This window comes from Setaria viridis, chromosome 9 (genome assembly GCF_005286985.2).
Source record: "Setaria viridis chromosome 9, Setaria_viridis_v4.0, whole genome shotgun sequence".
In the NCBI taxonomy this organism is placed as follows: Eukaryota; Viridiplantae; Streptophyta; class Magnoliopsida; order Poales; family Poaceae; genus Setaria; species Setaria viridis.
The window spans coordinates 48,885,666-48,901,754 of NC_048271.2; the positions used below are offsets into that span (position 1 = coordinate 48,885,666).

The following is a 16,089-nucleotide window of genomic DNA, read 5'->3' on the forward strand; positions in this document are numbered from 1 at the left end:
TGGTGACTACTCATTCTTTAAGTCATTTTCACTAAGCCAGAGTGGTACGAATAAACTATTATAGTTTAGTTATTAGCTGTTTGTACATGTCTCTATGTATAAATTTCTGGTCAAGTGGTTCATAGAACAATTTTGGGTATTGAACGAAATTAATCGCATGTCCTACAGGTATGCATCCAGGACATTTTTACTAATTCATTAATTTTGGAATTAATTATGGTATAGAACCATGCACATAGGAACCTGCATGCGGCGCCCACATGCAGCCATGGTCACTTAGTAGGAGCAAGCTTTGCATGCATGACATGATGATGCAGATTGTGGGTATAGGGACTGTGTGCATATATACCTATGGCCTCATCTAAAGCAAAACTTAATGAGTCTCCTTCATCCTTGCCATCCATCTTGGGTCTTCTTAGCATGGCGTGCGATCAATTAACCATACCGACGAATAGGTATCCAGAGACATGCCAAATGAATTTGGTGTTCTTCAATTTGTGATGCATTGTGAGCTTTACTTGTCTGTCGTTCAGGATGTGATGTGGTATAAAAACTTAGTACACCAAAGCACATGCATGACTTGATGTTGGCGTACATGTTGTGCATGTAGCAGCTTGTCCCAATAAGGTTGTTCGACATCAACTCCTAGAATTCAGAATTTTATTGAAGGCTTATATCTCTAATATACATCACAAGCTGCCAGTCGACGACTCGTTTTACAGCAAGAGTTTCAGCCTGTAGTGTTGTGCTCATGTGCTAGCATCATGCAGCTAGCGCTTACCTGCATATAGATTCATAGCTGTCATTAGAACAACCAAGAGTCCAAATATCCTCAGATCGATGGCGAGTGACGTACTACACAGCTGCGAAACCAGCGACAGCAGCAAGCACGACCATGCTAGCATGCACAACGTCACAACTCTCTATGAAGGCTGTACGCATCTCTAACTACAACTCATTCCAGATTAGATTGATCTTTTTTTCCTCCCATGTCCCATGATATGGAAGAGAACGGAGAAAGAGAAAGACCGAGGAAAAACTCACCTGATCAGATCGATTGATCCTTTTCCTCCTTCGTCCATGAAAAAGAAGGGAATGGATAGGTATCTAAGATCTCACCATGGTTATCACAACAGGTGGGATAGGAGCCGGCGTCTCGTAAGGATCCTCCGTAAACGTGAGGAAGGAGAAGGGAGACCAGGGACGTGTGTTTTTTTAGTTTATAAGATTTCTTTGCTTTCTAGTATATTTTGTGGGAATTAATATAGATATTTTAAAATAGTATTTAATTGGTAATGCATAGGTGTATAATTTAGATTTAAATTTACGGGTTTACTTTAGACTACCTTCTTAATGGCAAAGGTGGGTAATTTTTTAGAAAACATAATAGATTCAATGGCTATAATTGATGGGCAGATGTTTTGCTTTTTTTTTTAATTTCTAATATTTTTCTCTTTTTCTAGATATCCACTTACGATCACAGATAGCTTCGCCCTCTAAGCTTAAAAGGAGACTAAGATTTTTTTTTCACTAGCAAGTAGCGGCAGGAGGAGGCCCAGGCTACTCTACATGAGAAAGGGAGAGGCTGCCGTGTGGGAAAAGCTTCTGGGATCCGGTGGCGGACAGTGATGACTCACTGGCGTTGTCGTGGGAGGGAGGGCGTAGCCCATGCGCGGGTTGCGCCGCCGCCTTCCCCCCCCCCCCCCCCCCCCCCCCCCCCCCCCCCCCCCAAATTCTTTCGTGCGTACAGACGCACGGGCACAGTGCTCTGCTCACTCGCTCGAGCAAAGCACTACCACCGGTCTCCACCCCGCTCGCTGTGCATACTGGTTTTAGCAATTGCCATTTTCCGTGCGTCGTGCTTGCAGTTGCAGGCAACAAAGGTGACGGGCGTACGGGCATGTCGACTTGCCGAGAGAACGGAACGCGTATCGGCTTCGGCTTTCGGCGAGACGACCGGAACGTCTGAACACCCGATGGCTATGTCTGTGCGGGCGTTCACATGGCTCGGTCGGTGTGACCCAGGGGGACCGGAGATCAGCTACAAGCAGGGCCGCATCAAAAGCGCCTTTAGCCGCGTTGCCTTCTCCCGGGCTCGGCAGGCACAAGCTCTTTGCCGGAAACGGCAATGGACAATGGAGGGGAAAAGCTGGGCCGTCGGCGAGCCTTGATCGCGCCGACCGCCGATCCACACCTGCCACGCACAGCTTGCACGCCCACGCGTGCGCAGGCTGGTCCGCTCCCACCGAACCGTGGACCCGGGCAGGCAGAGGCATCTGCCTCTGTTCAGACGGGGACGGGTCAGTGGCTGATGGCCCAGCGCCACCGCGCGTCACTTCCCCCCTTCCATGTTGCTTGCCGTCCAAGCTAACTGTTTATCTGGAAGATGCAGGACAAGTTCCTCTTTTTCTTGGACCTGTCGACTTAGCTCCCATTGGTGACTGGATGTCAGTTAGTTCATATTACATCTGAATGTTTAGATACTAATTAGAAATATTAAATATAGGTTAATTACAAAATCAATTTATAAATGAAGGTTAATTCGCGAGACAAATCTATTAAGCCTAATTAGTCCATGATTTGACCATGTAATGCTACTGTAAATGTACGCTAATCATGGACTAATTAGGCTTAATAGATTCATCTCACGAATTAGCTACGGCTTATGCAATTAGTTTTATAATTAGTTCGCATTTAGTCCTTCTAATTGGTATACAAATATCCGATGTGGTTCGAACTAAAAATTAATCTATGAATCACGCAGCTAGGCCAAAGAAAGACGCCCGGAGCCGAAATTCACTCGGTCAGCCGTCAGGGTGTGTTAGCACATTAGAAAAGACTAATCAGCTCATGAATTCCAAGGATAAGGAGACTAGCTCGTGCTGGCCAAAGAATTCAAAGGATGCAAGAACTTTTCTCACAGGTTCTTTTCACTGGAAAGGATGACGATGTATCATCATTAATCATTAACTAATCGAGGTTAGTTGGTGCCAAATCCATCCAGTAACAGTGCTTCTGTTGCGACAAACCTGCGGACTGAAAGGCACATAGCCAGCCAGCAGAGGCCATGTTTACTTCCCTCCAAACTTCCAACTTTGACACTATGCAAAAAGAAGATTCTCCATCACATCAAACTTGCGGTACATGCATGGAGTACTAAATGTAGACGAAATAAAAAACTAATTGCACAGTTTTGTTGTACTTTGCGAGACGAATCTTTTGAGCCTAATTAGTCAATATTTGGACAATAATTCACAAATACAAACGAAACGCTACAGTTGCGCATTTATAGCAAAATGCCAATTTTGCCTATCCCAAATTGGGAACTAAACAAGCTCAGAGTTTCTTGCCGCATCATCGTCGTCCTGTCGTGTCGATCATGCTGACTCGTCCGCCACCCGGTTTCCATCGACGCTGTGCTCTCGATCGCCAGTCGGACTCTGGTTAGATTTCCCGAGCTGGATTTGCTTGCGAGTGAAGCACACGTTGTCATATAGGGGCAGGAGGTAGGAGAAATCCGGCGAGATCTCATAATAAAGCCATTCGAGTAGCTACTATGACCCTGCAGATCCATGGTCATGATGCTGTCCTTTCCGCACATGCCCTTTTTTTCTCGCACAATTCTCGCGCCCGTCCTGCAGATCCTTTCAGGTTAGTTCTACAATGTAACGACTTTTGGGCTCATGATGAGGGACATCGCACGTGATCTTCCTTCCAAGTTACACACACATCTAGGGCCCGTCGTCAATGCCGATCGTTCGTCTTGTAACCTGCACCAGATCAGCACGGATAGATCATGGGATCGATCCTTTTGAGTCTTTTTTTTCTTGATCTGTGATGATGATGGTGTGCAAATGTGTTGTTTACAGCAGTGCTCTTGCTTGCTTGCTGCTTGCTCTCGGTAATTTCCCGATTGAGATGTTGTAGGGACTAGGGAGTGATAACTTCGTCGGAGGGGTACGGAAAGCGCGCCATCGTCTACTCTAGCTGGTGCCGCACCAGCGTTATTTGCTGGTCCAATGACATACTAGCATTTGAAAAAAACTCGAAAAAAAAGTGCAATGTTAGAAAATAGATCTAACTACCTATCTAAATGGTCAGATCTGATTTGCATACTAAAACTTAGTACATGTGATCAACAAATAAGGGTATTAAAATCTTTTCACACCACCGCTAATCTATCCTAGAAAAACTAAAATCGTACTCTTCTACTCATGGGACGGAAGGAGTATAAGCGACGGAGTGAGGTAGATAAGAATGGGACCCGTACACCATCATGGCTGCTAGGCTACTGGATCAGCATGCACGTGATGTGATCCCGTATCGATAGACCCCTTTTAGGTCCTAGCTATACTCCGTGTAATCCACAACTTGCATTGCGCATCACTACTAGCTAGTAGGCTGGGGTACGGCTAGATAGGTTGGGACCGCGTGGGCACGTACGAGGCCGGCGGCACGCGAGAAAACGACCTTGTGGGCGGCCCGCAGGCGGGTCGCCGTGTTGCGTGCGCCGGCGGAGAAACGCCGGCTACAGGCCCAGCTCGACGCGCGCCGCCGCGAAACGAACCCTGATCGTTTCGTCCGCGAAACCGAGCGGGCGGGTGATCGTATCACGTCGCTGGCCCTCCAATTGAACGCCGCCGCTGATTGAGCTCCGTCTCGTACTCTGGCCGGGAACTCTCGGGCAGATTGCTTTGGATTCTGGACCCCTACCTGGGTGTCGCAACCCCCAAATTCCAGGGACACCGCAGGGCCGTAGGTCGTATGCCGGTGCGCACGTACACAGCTAGACGCCCACCTGGTCCTGGAAACCTACCACGCCTGCGTCAGGGAACAGGGGTACACGGGATCGGCCGAGGTGACGCAGGGACGTGCGTGGCGCCACCGGGTTGGCCGCCGGGGGCGACGTGGTGCGGCCTCGGGCTCCGGGTACGGATCGGCGCGTGGGGTAGCGCGCGCATGTGCGCGGCTCTGGAGGAAAAGGGCAAAGCGAGCGCGAGCGCGGACGTGTCGACGCCCCACGCGCTCACGTGAGGCCGGCGCCAGAGCCGCGGCATGTGGCCGGGCGCCAGCGACGCCGCGGGGCCATGTGGTGGCGGTCGGGTCGGGGAACGTGGGGGACTCGGGGTCCGAACGGAACCCGCGGGCGAAACGGGGAAAGGGCAAGCGCGCCGCCCCGGGGGCCGACGGCTCGCCTCGAAAGTCGAAACCGACGAGATCGCACGGGGGAACCACAGCCGAACGGTGGGCGGTTGTCGTCGTGCCGCCGCATGTGCCTCCGCCGCGGCGTGTGCCCGCCCTCACCTCGCGCCAAAACCCCTAACTATCCCGTGGCCGTCTCGATTCTTTTTTTTTCCCCATGTGCGTTGTTTCACCGGATCGCGTTCGTGGAGTAGTGACTGATTAGTTACCAGCCGGAGGGCATCGGCGCATCGCCGTGTGTTCACTCCTGCGCATTCGTCTCCCCGCACACCATCTGGAGTTTCTTCTTTTTCTCGAAAGACGCATCATCTGGTGTTCTGGAGAAGCTGAAGAAAGCGATAGTGATGTGGGTACGAGCATTAGTATTCTGTTTAAGGAACCAGATGCGTGCCGGGTTGCTAATGATTCTGAGGTAAGCATAGTAGCATACAGGATCACCCACGATCTTGGAGGACAGCGACGCCCTCGTCCCGCGACCCTTTTGTTTAAGCAAATTAAAGCCTTAATTGCGGTTTAGCACGAGGTCCGATTCGCGCCTACTTTCGGTTGTGCCGGTGGTGTCGCCCAGCTGGACGAACAACCCCTTTTCTCAGGCTTTAGTTTTTACCCCGGCGTCGCGGTCAGAGGATCCAGGTCACCACGTACCTACCTACCTGTTGCACCCGCCGTGAAGTTGGTGCCTGTTCGTTCACCAACCCGTCGTCTCCGTGACCCTCTCTCTCTCTTTCTCCGTCCCTGTCTGTCGCTTGCGCTAGTTCGTGTGTGCCTGTTGCCATTGCCACCGTCCCATTCTCGTGCATGGCCTGGTTCTCGTGGTCGCTCGCATGCGTCTTGGAGATTTGGAATCGTTGCTTGACGTGCTGACGAACAAGCCATGCCGCGAGGTTCGGCGTCATCTTCCTACCTGCTCTAAACTACTGGTAGGAGGAGTTAGGACGTAGCGTAATTCAGGTGGGCGTCGTCTGCACTAGATTCAGGGGAAAGGGAACTTTTGTCGAACAAATTCTCTGGCGGTTAGATTCGCATTTCACACGATACGAATTCGAGCGAGAGTGCGGAGCATTGTTTGCAGGCAAGGAGTGAAGAACACGAAGGCTAGGGCCTGATTCACGTTTTCTTCGAGATGCTTTGGCCACTTGCCGATGCACCCGGGAATATAAGCCTACCCCTTCGATTCTTCCTCTGAAGATGCAGCTTCCTGCGAACTATCTGCACAGGTGCTCCCTGGCCCGAGTGAGCCTCTTTGTTCGCCTTCGTCATGCCTCACAGCTGGGACGTCGACGCTGATGGATCGATGGATCTTTTCAGCTTTGTCACGGTGTGAATGATATCAGAATCGATGGATGAATGCGTTCTAAAGTTTGATGCAAAGATCGGCAGCAGGCACCGGATTGACGCTGATGGATGCATGAGCTATCTGGTCTTCAGCAGGCTCTACATCTCGACGTTGTGTTCCTTCAGTCAGTAACTGTAACTCAAACCAATGACGAAATTGTATCGGCACAACGGCAGGCAAAAAGTTACAGTCGGTAGGTGATACCTGACAGCAGGCACCTGTATCATATCCGTCATCGCAGAACGCACGGAACAGCTCCGGCGGGTCCCCGAAAGAGACGCAGCGGACGACGTATCTCATGCAACTCATGCGGACGCCCGCCGGCCCGCGGTATTCGTCGGATCACAAAGGCGCGGCGCGTCGGCGTTCGGCGCCAACAGCCGCTTCAAGCGCCATGTCCGTGCAGATGAATCTTTCGTAACTTGTGATGGATCTTCATACTGGCGCCAAGGATGTACGCTTCTCTCTTGCATCTTCGGACCCCTGAAACATTTTCGCTGCTCGGCTCAAGCAAACTTTTAAGTCACAAGTTAGCCGCATCTGAAGAATTTGGACTTTCAACTAAGTTTGGAAGGTTCCTGTTTGGATTGGAGACTGAAATTCAGAACTGACTTGGAGCAACACTAGGCGGAGCTTTACAATTTTCAAATGAGAACTTAAAACTGAATACTACAGAATAGGGCCTGCTGACTCAGTTAGGTTCGATTGCTGCAAGTTGAAGGACCTTTTACAATGTAATCTTGAATCAGCTGTACAACTTTCCAGATGTCAATTTAAAGAGAGACTGTATGTTTGAGTTCAAGGTTAGCAACAGATGAGTTAAGAGTTCAAAGGTTATCACTGGAACATCTCATCTCTAGCTATACTGACACAACGCAACGCGAAACGGAACAGGCTCGTCGCTTAAAAAAAAATACAAGGACTATGGCAGAGAAAAGTAACGAACGATGACAACACAGTCAACAGAGCATCTCAGGCCGGTGCAGACCTTGCTCCCTTCCATTTGGCTGGACACATGCAAGAGATCCTGCTGCTACTGGGCCCCCACAAGTCCACAACGTTATCTGAACACATCTAGACATGGACGCACCAAATTAAGGGACTCCACATCTGATGAAGGCCAGACCAGATGGAGCCGGCTCCAGGCACTACTTCCCGGGTAACATCAGAGAATTGCCGCCGGCAAAGCCGATTAGTAACCTCGAGCGAAGAACAGTAGCCGACCCTTCCGGCATTCTCAGGCCACTGCAAGCAAGCTTCTCATCGCCGTCGCCATCAGCTGCAGAGGCAAGTTGGCATCACACATGACCAAGAACACGACTGCAGTGACCCATGATTCGGCGATCATGGTGGCAATACGAATCGCTCAGCTATTTGCTTTCACTCTTAGGGTGTTTAGATCTATGGACTAATTTTTAGTTCGAGTCACATCGGATGTTTGGTACGAATCTATTAAGCCTAATTAGTTCATAATTGGCACATATTTACTGTAGCATCACTAGTCAAATCACGAACTAATTAGTCTTAATAGATTCGTCTTGCCGAATTAGCCTTCATTTATGCAATTAATTTTATAATTAATCTATATTTAATACTCCTAATTAGTATCTAAAAATTCCACGTGACAGTGACAACTTTAATCAAAAACCAGACAGGCCCTTATCCGTCTGTCGCTACAGCGCTAACTTTGGGGAGATCCCCGGCCATATATGCTAAACGGGACCATGCTCAATAACAACAGGTAATGTAGGTAGCATAGCCATGGTCCTGGAAGTTCTTGGTAATTTTACCATCGTGGCCATCCATCACATTTGTGGCCGCTTTTTGTGTAGACCGCTGCATGGACTCGCGTGCAGACACCTAGTTGCATAGTTGCTGTACATGTGCAATGGTATGCAATGTTACTGTTACCATCACACCAAGTGCTTACTGAAGCTCATGCACCCATTTGTTAATCTGAAAAGTGAAGATGGTTAAATGAATGGTCACAGTTGGCAGAGTTCATTGAACCTAACACGAGCTGCCGACAAATGATAAGCTCAACCCTCATCCAAATGTGACTTGTTAACCAATTGGGAGACATCGAAGTATTCAAGTCAGTGGCCAGTCAAAGCAGGAAAACTGGGCAATGAAATTCAACTATTTAACATTGCCATCAATCATTTGCTTGAAGCAAAAGGAACAGCAGCCTGCCTATATTCCCTTCACCTGTTCCCTTCCATGAAGCAAGCAGAGGAAATTACTTATGCATGGTTATTCTGATACTTTGCAACAAAAAAGTATAGAGTTATTCAGACGTTCACAATACCACGGAACATACCAGACATATCTCAGCACTAATTGCCTGATATTTCATGAACCATACCTTGAATTTCATCTGTTGCCTTACGGAGTTTACCCTTGTTGCAGTTCTAATGATTTTGTGGTATCACCATGTTCACAGTTATGTCCATATTGTGGACATAAGGATGGCACGTCAGGACTTCGGCAAGCAAAAACTAACAGGCTCATAACTTTGCAAACAAGAAATATCACAAAGAGACCATCGATGAAACAGGCAACCACAGCACATCTTAGTCTGCTACAGACCTTTGACACTTGTTTTTTCCTGATATACGTCAATGTATCAGTGCACGAACATAGTGGCAACTAGCAAAGACTCAGATGCACTCATATAAAGTTATCTTCAAATACGTGAAGAGATGAACCAAAGGAAACCCATCTGAGATCAAAGCCAGACTCAGGTCCACTGTTTTCGGGCATCCTCAGTGCATTCCTCCTCGCAAACCATCGCGCAGTACTCGCCAGTCATCCCTGCTGAAAAGCAACCGGTTGTGCACATAGTATAGCAATCAAAGCCTCCACCAGCAGCATTCCCAGGCCTCTTGTCGCTGTCACTAGCAACTGCAGAAACAACACACATGACCAGGAAGACGACAGCAGCTACCCTTGATTTGGCCGTCATGGTGGCAACGGCTGTTGCTTGATTGTCTCTTCAGAAAAGCCTCTTTTGCTTCCAGTAGGACCTGATCCTCACTGCAGAGCTATACTTGGGGAGACCTCCAGCCATATATAGATAATAGAGGAACTGGTCCATATTCTACAGCAGTAGGCAATGGCTAACATGGGGTTACTTATTAAATTTTAGTTTCCCCTCAGATCACAACTAGTATCCTATATAGCACGCTTGTGGAGTTGTGGTACAATAGAGAGATCAGAACATAGATTTTAGTGCTTGAGGTTGTATTGAGTAAGGACATTTTCAGACACTACTTGCGGTTGGTGTCAGGGTCAACTGGTATGCAGGTTACCATGTGCTTTCTGAGCTTATGCACTGAGATGAAAGCTAAAAACTGTTAAATGAATGGCCACAACTGCCCAGGGTTAAATAAACCGAACCTATGCTGCCGACATATGATAAGTTCAACCCTCATCCACATTTGAATTGTTAGCCAATGTGGAGACATATATTCAAACTGGCTAACCCTAACAGGGAAAAATGGGCAATGAATGCAATGATTTAACATAGCGATCAATAATTAACTTGGAAGCAAAAGGAACAGAGGCCTGTCAATTCCTCACATCATTTCAGCTTTACAAGGCCCTTATACTGACAGCAAACATCAGTGACCAAATCACTATATCTCCACTGCTGACAGGCAGAAGAAACTGCTTCAGCACAGGTGTTCAGATGTTCACAACCCCACATAACATATTAGACATCCCTCACTTAGCAGTAATTACCTGCTATTTCACCGTTGTGATTACTCCTATTCTGCAGTTCTGATGTACCATACATGATTTTTGTGGAATGATATTTGTAATTTTCTGTTCATACTATGATCACGAGGAATGGCCTGAGGACGAACTAGCTTGGCTCTTCCCATCATTCATGAGAGCAACCAAGAAGCTGAGAAATATGCTTCAGAGGATTAATCCATTCCTCAAACTAAATGTGAGCGACTAGAACTGATCAGGTTAGCCAATGGATGGCAACAATCTCACAACCAAAACAAGGTTTCCTGTGTAAGCAGCTAATGGTAGAATGCAGTCATGATCCATGATTGTGCTGTTTTTAATCAATTTGCTATATATTTAATGTTACTTCCATCACCCTTTATGTGATAATAAAACTATATATTTAACCGACAAAATCCTCACTGCGTGCAACTTATGCCTTATTTAGAAGGGTTTATTTCCATCAAAAGTATCATAAGTAGGGCTTATTGTAGAACCTTGGAAAGACCTTAGATTCCCAAAAGTGGAGGAAAAAACTGTAGTTCATTTCTTACCTCATTTCAGGTATATCAATTCATGCAGGAACTCCACCTTGAATACCACCTAATCAGAAGGCTTAGCTTCAATCAGAAGTCCATAAATCAAGCTCGTTGTAGAATCTTGTATAATGCCTTGTATTCTCAGTAGAGGGTGCAGAAAAAAAACTATAGCCACTTCTTACCTTATTTCAGATATATTAACACATGCAGGAAACTCCACCTTGAATACCCTATAGACTATAGTCATACCATGATATCAGGCTGTAAATACTAAATAGTGATTCCATAAGTACTGCTGAAGGAGGAATGTCTCTAGAATCCACATTTCAAAATGGCTTCAAGGATGGAGCCAATTTCATCACCATAATGTTAAATTGTAAGGCAAATCCATGGTTAGGCTGTATGAAAGTTCCTCAAAATCACTGCAAGTGCCAAATGCAGCTAAGGGGAAAAGCGTAGAACATATCACATACCACAAAAAAGCTATATCCAGATATTCAGTTTAGCATCTTAACCCTGAAGACTCAACAGGATGCTTCAGTTAATTCAGGAATGAATGTGAAGTATGGCTATGAATTTCCTGATTTCCTCCCTGAAAATCATGGGTCTAGTTGAATCATATAAGAGTTCAAAAACCTGATTAATACACTATATTATGCTCAACTGTTTAACCAGACCACACTAGTCTCACTGTTAGCATTGTTTGCCTGCTTTTTTAGCTGCAATTGGGCCCAAATCATAACACTAATAATACCTCCTCACAGCATATAGCCCTTAAAATAATGCTGTGCCATAAAATGGGAAATACATAGAGTGAATGTAGATTCTCCTAACCTCAAACTGATGGCATGCCATCTGATGCGAGTGGTTGACAATAAGCTGAAGAAATTCCCAAGCTGAAAGGCCGCACATCTCAAACATTGCTGGTGAATAAATGCTGAAGGTCAAGAACAAATGGTTAGTGACTTGATCACTTGACATAGTTTATGAATAGTACAGGTAAATTCACCAGGGTAACAAACAAGTACAGCAAAGGAAATGGTGCAATGCAGTCACCCTAAGGAACTAAAGTCATCCCTTGAAAATCTACTATGTCACTGGCCAAGACAAAACTTCTGCTAGGGCAGAGAAGCAGAATGAAATAACCTTTACATATAAGTTACACAAGTTATGTAGATTGCCAGTCCTTGAAGAAAGGGATCAAATTTGTAGAGTTAGAACATGAAAGTTCATTCGTGCAATTTACTGTATTGTTAGTTCTCCAAGGTTCTGAATCCAACATTTACATATCTATTAGCTATTACTATGCTATCACATTTTAAAATAGCAAAATTATGCGAAAGAATTGGATAATGTGGTTGCAGATACACAGTTTCAAAACATGCTGTTGGCCCACAACTCTAACTTACAAAGTTACAATGCATTAAGTTCAAATTGAACAGAAAACCCCACGTCAAGTCCTGGATATTGGGGAAAGGGGCATGGAGGCTTAAATGTATTCAAATCAAGATTGGCCCTTTTAAGAAATCACATTTCATGTTGCCCCAACATGGGAGGCTTCAAGTGTTAAGGTAAAACCAATCAGCCAACAACATTGACACAGAAGGAAGCAATATCGATTCCATGAAAAGAAAAGCTACAGGATTCAGTAGATGCATAACAAAAAAAAATCATTCGCTCATACATAATTTTAAATTCAGAGGGGTAGAGGGGAATAAAGAAGTTAAAAACACAAGCAAGTTTCTGAATCATTGCATCCAAGGTACAATTAAGCATAAACACTTAGCAGCTAATAGTTAATATAGTAAGATGCAACAGAGTGAGAACAATGAGACTGATACAACCTCGTAAAGTAATGAGACAACTCACATAATTGTATCCATGTCGATAAGCTCATGTGCAGGCGCAAACACACCCAGAGTAGTTAAACAAATTATTAAGTAATGCAAAAAAAAAATCAAGAACAGAACCATAGCTTTATTATCTTGAAGCAAACCAGTAATCAATACAGGGACTATGTACAAGTTAATGAAAAGTTGATTTGATAAATGCAGCCTGTATATATCAGGGCCGACAGGTTACTTTGACTGAAGCTCCACCTACAGGCACTACATCAAATTGGTGTGAGCTAAATACAGCTAGTATACAGAATTTACAAGACCCTTCAGGTATCAGGTTATCACAACTCTCACACAATTCCACCATGCCTAAAACTACTATCCCCTGCATCAACACTGGAATCCAAACATACTGGTGAATCATACCATTTTGATCCAGTGTAAAATCCTTCTACATGAATACCTACCAAACTTGGGTCAGTTACCATGTTATCATCATGCATCAATGGTTTGATGATCTTGGAATCCTCCACGCAGTCATCATCCCCACAGTTAAGAATACTCTTCGCATCAAAGTCACCCACATCATCCTTCAGCATCCACTTGTCACACTTTGGGCTATCACCCAGGAGCATCTTTCTATCCTCACACTCTGCTGCCATCCTATCCCAGGAGACAATAGGTCCAAGGCTTGAGCCAAAATCAGTATCATCATCATCAAGCATCTCATCATCCTTGCAGAATGCTCCATCATGCTGGTCTAAATGGCGGGGCGCATCCCCAGCCCCCCATCCCCCGACTTCTTCATTGCCTACCATCAGAGTCTCCTCCGGCTGGTAGAGATTACCTTCCAAGTTGAACTTCCTAATCCTGTGCAGAACCTCAGACAACTCGGTGGACAGAGACCCCAACAATTCTGGGTGCATCTTAGCCACCTTCCCTTCTAGCAATTGAACTTCTGATCTAAGATCCCGCACTTGCTGCAAGACCGCCTGATGCGAATCATCAATATCAACATCTTCATCCCCCTTTGATGAAAAGGTAGGATCCCCTTCCTCACTGACACCATAAATATCTGGATCAAACTCAAGAGCCCCCTTATGACCAACCAACCTGTGAACAATTCGTGCATTGCCATCAAGTGGACCTGGCTCATGCCCCGAGTGCACCGCATAAAGCTTGAACACTGCAGTGCCCTCCTCCAAGTACACAAAAGTCTTGTCTTTTTCATTATAATTGGCTATTGGTACAATTGCCCGAATACGAAACCCACAACCACACCTCTTTGATTGGTATGGCTCTCGCTTTAGAACCCGAGCCTTCTTACCCTCGGAATTACTGGCTGAGGAGGAAGCAGCACTCGCAGCACTTGAAGTCGGCACTCCAGCACGGTGGCACGCATAATCCTTCACCTCAGCCATGAACGGCTTATACCTTATATACTTCTGCCTGATACAAAGGACAACCTTGTGCTTGGCAGCCAATTGCTGTAACCTGCGCGGCACATCTCGAGCTGGCACATCAAGCGTCTCTGTATATTCAAACCGGCGCCGCCGCTTCCCGCGCCCAGGCGATGAAATGGTAGAATCAGGTTGGCCAGCAGGTGCAGCCTTACAAACGGGGCATGCAGCAACACATACGCGGATAAACGATTCCGGAATACCGTAGAATTTGGCCCCCACAGTCCACGACTGCTTGATGCGGTCGACGGTGTCCTTGAACGCGAGGTGGCGGAGCAGGTCGGGGTCGGCGTGCGCCTCCGAGACTATGTCCCTCCACATGCCGACGTGGGAGACGCGCTGCGCGGCGTTGGTCTTGAAGTGGAGGTGGCGCCCGTCGGCCGACGCGGCGAGCTTGTCCTGGATGCGCTTCCACGCGGTGAGGTAGGCGGTGTCCTCGTTCCGGTCCTTCCACACGGCCCGCCACGAGGCGAGCACGGAGAGCGACGTGGCGGCGCGGACCTCGTCGGAGGAGGCGGGGCGGCCTGCGAGGATGCAGCGCAGCATGAGCCCGTACGAGGCGGCGCTGAAGGTGTAGAACTGCGAGGAGATGTGCGGCGCCGGGTCGATGGCCGGCAGCAGCGCGAAGGGCGCGGAGGCGCCCACCAGGCTAGGGTTCCGGCCGGGGATTTGGATCAGCGCCTCGTCGTCGGCGTCGGCGTGGAGGAGGTAGCTGCAGGGGCTAGGATTCGGGGAGCTAGGGTTTGGGTCCGGCGGGTGGGGCGATTTGGGGAAGGTGGAGGAGGGGAGGAGGGGATTCATGGCGGAGATGGTGGGGGACGGCGATGAGGTGGTCTTCGGCATCGCCGGATTTTATTTTGATTTTTTGGGGAATTTTTTCCCTCTTCAATTTCACTGTGCCCAGTGCGCGCAGCTATATATCGCCTCTGGTCGCCGCTCGCCGGTCGTCTTCCTCGAGCTTTATCTATCGCCTCTGCTCCGACGCTTGGGGCTGTGGGGACTGAGGCCGGCCGCTTCGCGCTCGTGTGACTGCAAGGTGGGGCCGACGGGTGACGTGATTGATGGGCCCTGTTTGTCAGTCGGTTTGGTGCTTTTGAGGTGGGTTCGGGTGCCGGGCCGATCCATCTCTCCTGCCGCGCCTGCGCTGCTGCTTGGCTTGGCTTTCCCTCTCGCCTGGCGAAAGCAGATGGTGACAGGACGCGGCCACCGTGACGGCGTGACCCGACGGGCAAGGAGTGAAGGAGCAGACACTGCTGCACAGCAATCGGGTAAGGGCAGAGAAGTGAAGGCCAGCCTACCTGTCAGAAATTATGGTTGTTCTTTGCCACAAGTGGTTAATCTATGTTCCGTGGGGCCCAGCTCCGGTACAAGACGCGATGGGCCGTTGTAGACTGACGACCAGAAGTGAGAAGCCCAACAAACACGAAGGGTAGCCAATTTGGCCCTCAGGACACAAGGCTCAATCTAGCCCCTGATGTTATCAGATGGAAATGTCCTTGACCTTTCTCCTTAGGTTCAAAGATTGTCCATAGGCTGATGCTACACGTACATGGTGAGTCAGCACTCAGCAGCAGTGTCACAAAAGTTCCCGGATCGAAGGATCGAGTGGGGGTCGAGGTACGCAGTAAGTTACGGAACACCCCACAGTAAAAATCTTCACCAACTTCAAAAAATTCACAATCAAACACGTCTAGCTCCAGCAACTCGACTCTAGGAAAAACGTGGAGGGAGGTAGATCCACGTTTTTTTAAGTATCTCAAGAGGTGCTTCGAAAAACCCCTTTTCAGACCTCGTGGAGTTGGTGGTTATTTACCCACCATTGCCACTAGTTACACAACTTACTCCGTCATTTCTATTTTGGTGAGACTTACACGGACTATCTTCTTCCTCGCGCCGCCCCCGGCCTCCCGCACGCCGGGCCTCGCCGCCTCCTGCCCGGCGGACCGCGCCGCCCCTGCGCGCCGGGCCTCACCGCC

General features: G+C 47.8%; 1 protein-coding gene across 1 annotated transcript; it reads right to left on the reverse strand.

Moving 5' to 3' along the window:
- Nucleotides 1–12,772: 12,772 nt before the first annotated feature.
- On the reverse strand, nt 12,773–15,046 carry LOC117839160 (uncharacterized). Its single transcript, XM_034719430.2, has one exon. It carries the CDS (start codon nt 14,954–14,956, stop codon nt 13,004–13,006), a length of 1,953 nt encoding a protein of 650 aa, XP_034575321.1. The 5' UTR covers nt 14,957–15,046; the 3' UTR covers nt 12,773–13,003.
- Between the last annotated feature and the right edge of the window lie 1,043 nt (nt 15,047–16,089).

Bases quoted from the DNA above. Each gene is read 5' to 3' on its own strand.
- LOC117839160 (XM_034719430.2), bottom strand. From the start codon at position 14,956: ATGCCGAAGACCACCTCATCGCCGTCCCCCACCATCTCCGCCATGAAT.